Source organism: Limulus polyphemus, unplaced genomic scaffold (assembly GCF_000517525.1).
Source record: "Limulus polyphemus unplaced genomic scaffold, Limulus_polyphemus-2.1.2 Scaffold216, whole genome shotgun sequence".
NCBI classification, from domain to species: Eukaryota; Metazoa; Arthropoda; class Merostomata; order Xiphosura; family Limulidae; genus Limulus; species Limulus polyphemus.
This window is the reverse complement of record NW_013665826.1, coordinates 751,865-754,068: the sequence shown is the minus strand read 5'-3', so window position 1 is coordinate 754,068 and position 2,204 is coordinate 751,865. Positions and strand designations below refer to the sequence as shown.

At 31.6% G+C, this 2,204-nt stretch overlaps 1 protein-coding gene across 1 annotated transcript in view; it reads right to left on the bottom strand.

Moving 5' to 3' along the window:
- Positions 1 to 589: 589 nt before the first annotated feature.
- The window catches only part of LOC106478489 (transcription factor LBX1-like), an 80,301-nt gene continuing 78,686 nt past the window's right edge, over positions 590 to 2,204 (bottom strand). Inside the window, exon 2 of the mRNA XM_013939035.2 lies at positions 590 to 1,447. Coding sequence (XP_013794489.1) covers positions 1,104 to 1,447 — 344 coding nt within the window. The 3' untranslated portion in view covers positions 590 to 1,103. The remainder of the gene's footprint in view (positions 1,448 to 2,204) is intronic.

Sequence of the window (2,204 nt, the reverse complement as noted above, 5' to 3'; positions counted from 1 at the left end):
AAATGTATTACACATTTCCCAAAAAAATGAAAACTAAGTTACAAAACAACCGCTCTGTAACTTTAATTAAAACGTTAATGATATCACTTGTGTTCGAATTATTGATTTTTAACTTCAAAAATTCAGTTTAACACAACACACTTTCCCCTCATTTTCAGACTTTAAGTAATGCATTGAGATCAGGATATATATAAACTGTAAGTGACTTGGTTTTGTATTGTTTTGGAGAGATTAACAAAAACAATTTCATTAACAACTGAGACAGATGAAGTATTCAGCCATAACCAGCACGGTGCTCAGACCTTCACCTGAGAGAAAAAACAACAACACCATATCACTCTATCTGTAATTGTATACATGATCACGATGATGGGTGATGATGGGGAATAACCAAAATGAATCCATTTTTATTAGTATCCCTTAGAAAATTTCTTTTATGAAAACCTGTTTTGGAAATTCATTTGCAAGAGAGTATTTCCATCACTTAGATCAATGTCTAGGTAATTCTCTGCTTAATAATATCATCATCAGGCACTGTACGTTTATAAGCAGTTTCCACAATAATACTTTTTTAACGAATGTAATAAAATATTCCAATATTTAAATTAGTATTCTTTTCTTAGAAAAAAAAATATTTACACTTCTACTATTCTCCTCTGCATTTCATGACTTTATAATCGATATGGCAACAGGTTTTAGTACATAAGTACAACAACAGTTCGTTATCGGAACGATACCAAGACAGGATCCAAACTTTAGTTCCTCGATTTCTACTTAGTACATTTAACTTTTTGATACACGGTCATAAACAAGGATACGAGCATAACCTTGTTATGTACTCCAGACAAAACAAATCAGTTGCGATCGAAGTTAAGGCTGTTATGTACAAAAACTTAAGAAAATAATGTTCTACAGCACGTTTTCAGGAACTACTTAAGATGGTATTGTGTATATTTGTTTTGTTTAAGTTGCTAATTAAATAAAAATGCCACATCAACTAATGTACAAAGACTATTACACCACACGTGTGTAAATATATTTGCATATATATTTATATATTTACACGAATATCACCACAGTACTTATTCAAAATCTGGTCTCTTTTAGGCTTGGTTTTCATGCAACTCAGATTTCTTCAAAAGACTGAAATCCTGAATGTCATTTAGAATAACTTTTTGAACTTTAGCAGACTCAACATCCTTCTTTAGTTCTTCCATGTCCCGCTTCAACTTGGCGCGCCTGTTTTGAAACCACGTGATTACTTGGGCGTTCGTTAAGCGCAGCGACTGCGCAATCTCGTCTCTGTCAGCAGGAGATAGATATTTCTGATATAAAAACCTTTTCTCTAGCTCAAAGATTTGTTGGTTAGTGAAAGCTGTCCGGGATTTTCTCTTCTTTTTGGGTTGTTGTCGGTTGCTGAATAGATTGAGGTGGTCTTGGCTTTCATCTGTAAAACAAAACAACAAATTAACAGAAAAAACTAAAGTCTAATAATGCAAGTATTTCGACTGTTAAAACAAAACAAACGTATTGCACGTAAAGGAGAGGAGAAGCTACATCACTTACAAACAACTGTAACTGCGTTTTCTTTGATTTTTGAGAACTAAAACAACTAGCTTACATTCAAATAAATACTCGGTAAAAAAAACAAAAACAATTTTCTATACGCAGGAGTTTCAGAGAGCAAAGTTAAGAATTTACCATAACATATATTAAATACAGTAATTTTGTTCCCTGAAAGTTTACTATTCGTTTTAAAAAATATTCTGAGTGAAGAAATTATTCAAACTTGTATTGTGAAAATTTACGCAATCTTTTTTTTTCTAGAACTAGATTTCCATCGATTTGGATAATAGAGTTGAATGAAATTGTAAAACCTCTTAACAGAAGAATGAAAATAAATTCGATTGAACGATACGCTAATATTCATATGTAAACAATACATTTTTTAATTTCTTGTATCTTTGAAGTTAATAGCATAGAAGAGTTTACACAATGAATGAATGAACCAATGAAACAAGGTTACCGTACTCATCTTCAACACGTAACATAATACCGTATTTGCCGTAAGCCACCTCTCTTTTAACCAATACTACACTAACATAATATCTTATCAGCTGTAAATCATCTCTCTTCCAACCAGTGCTACACGTAACATAACAACGTATCTGTTCTATATATATATATATATATATATATATACA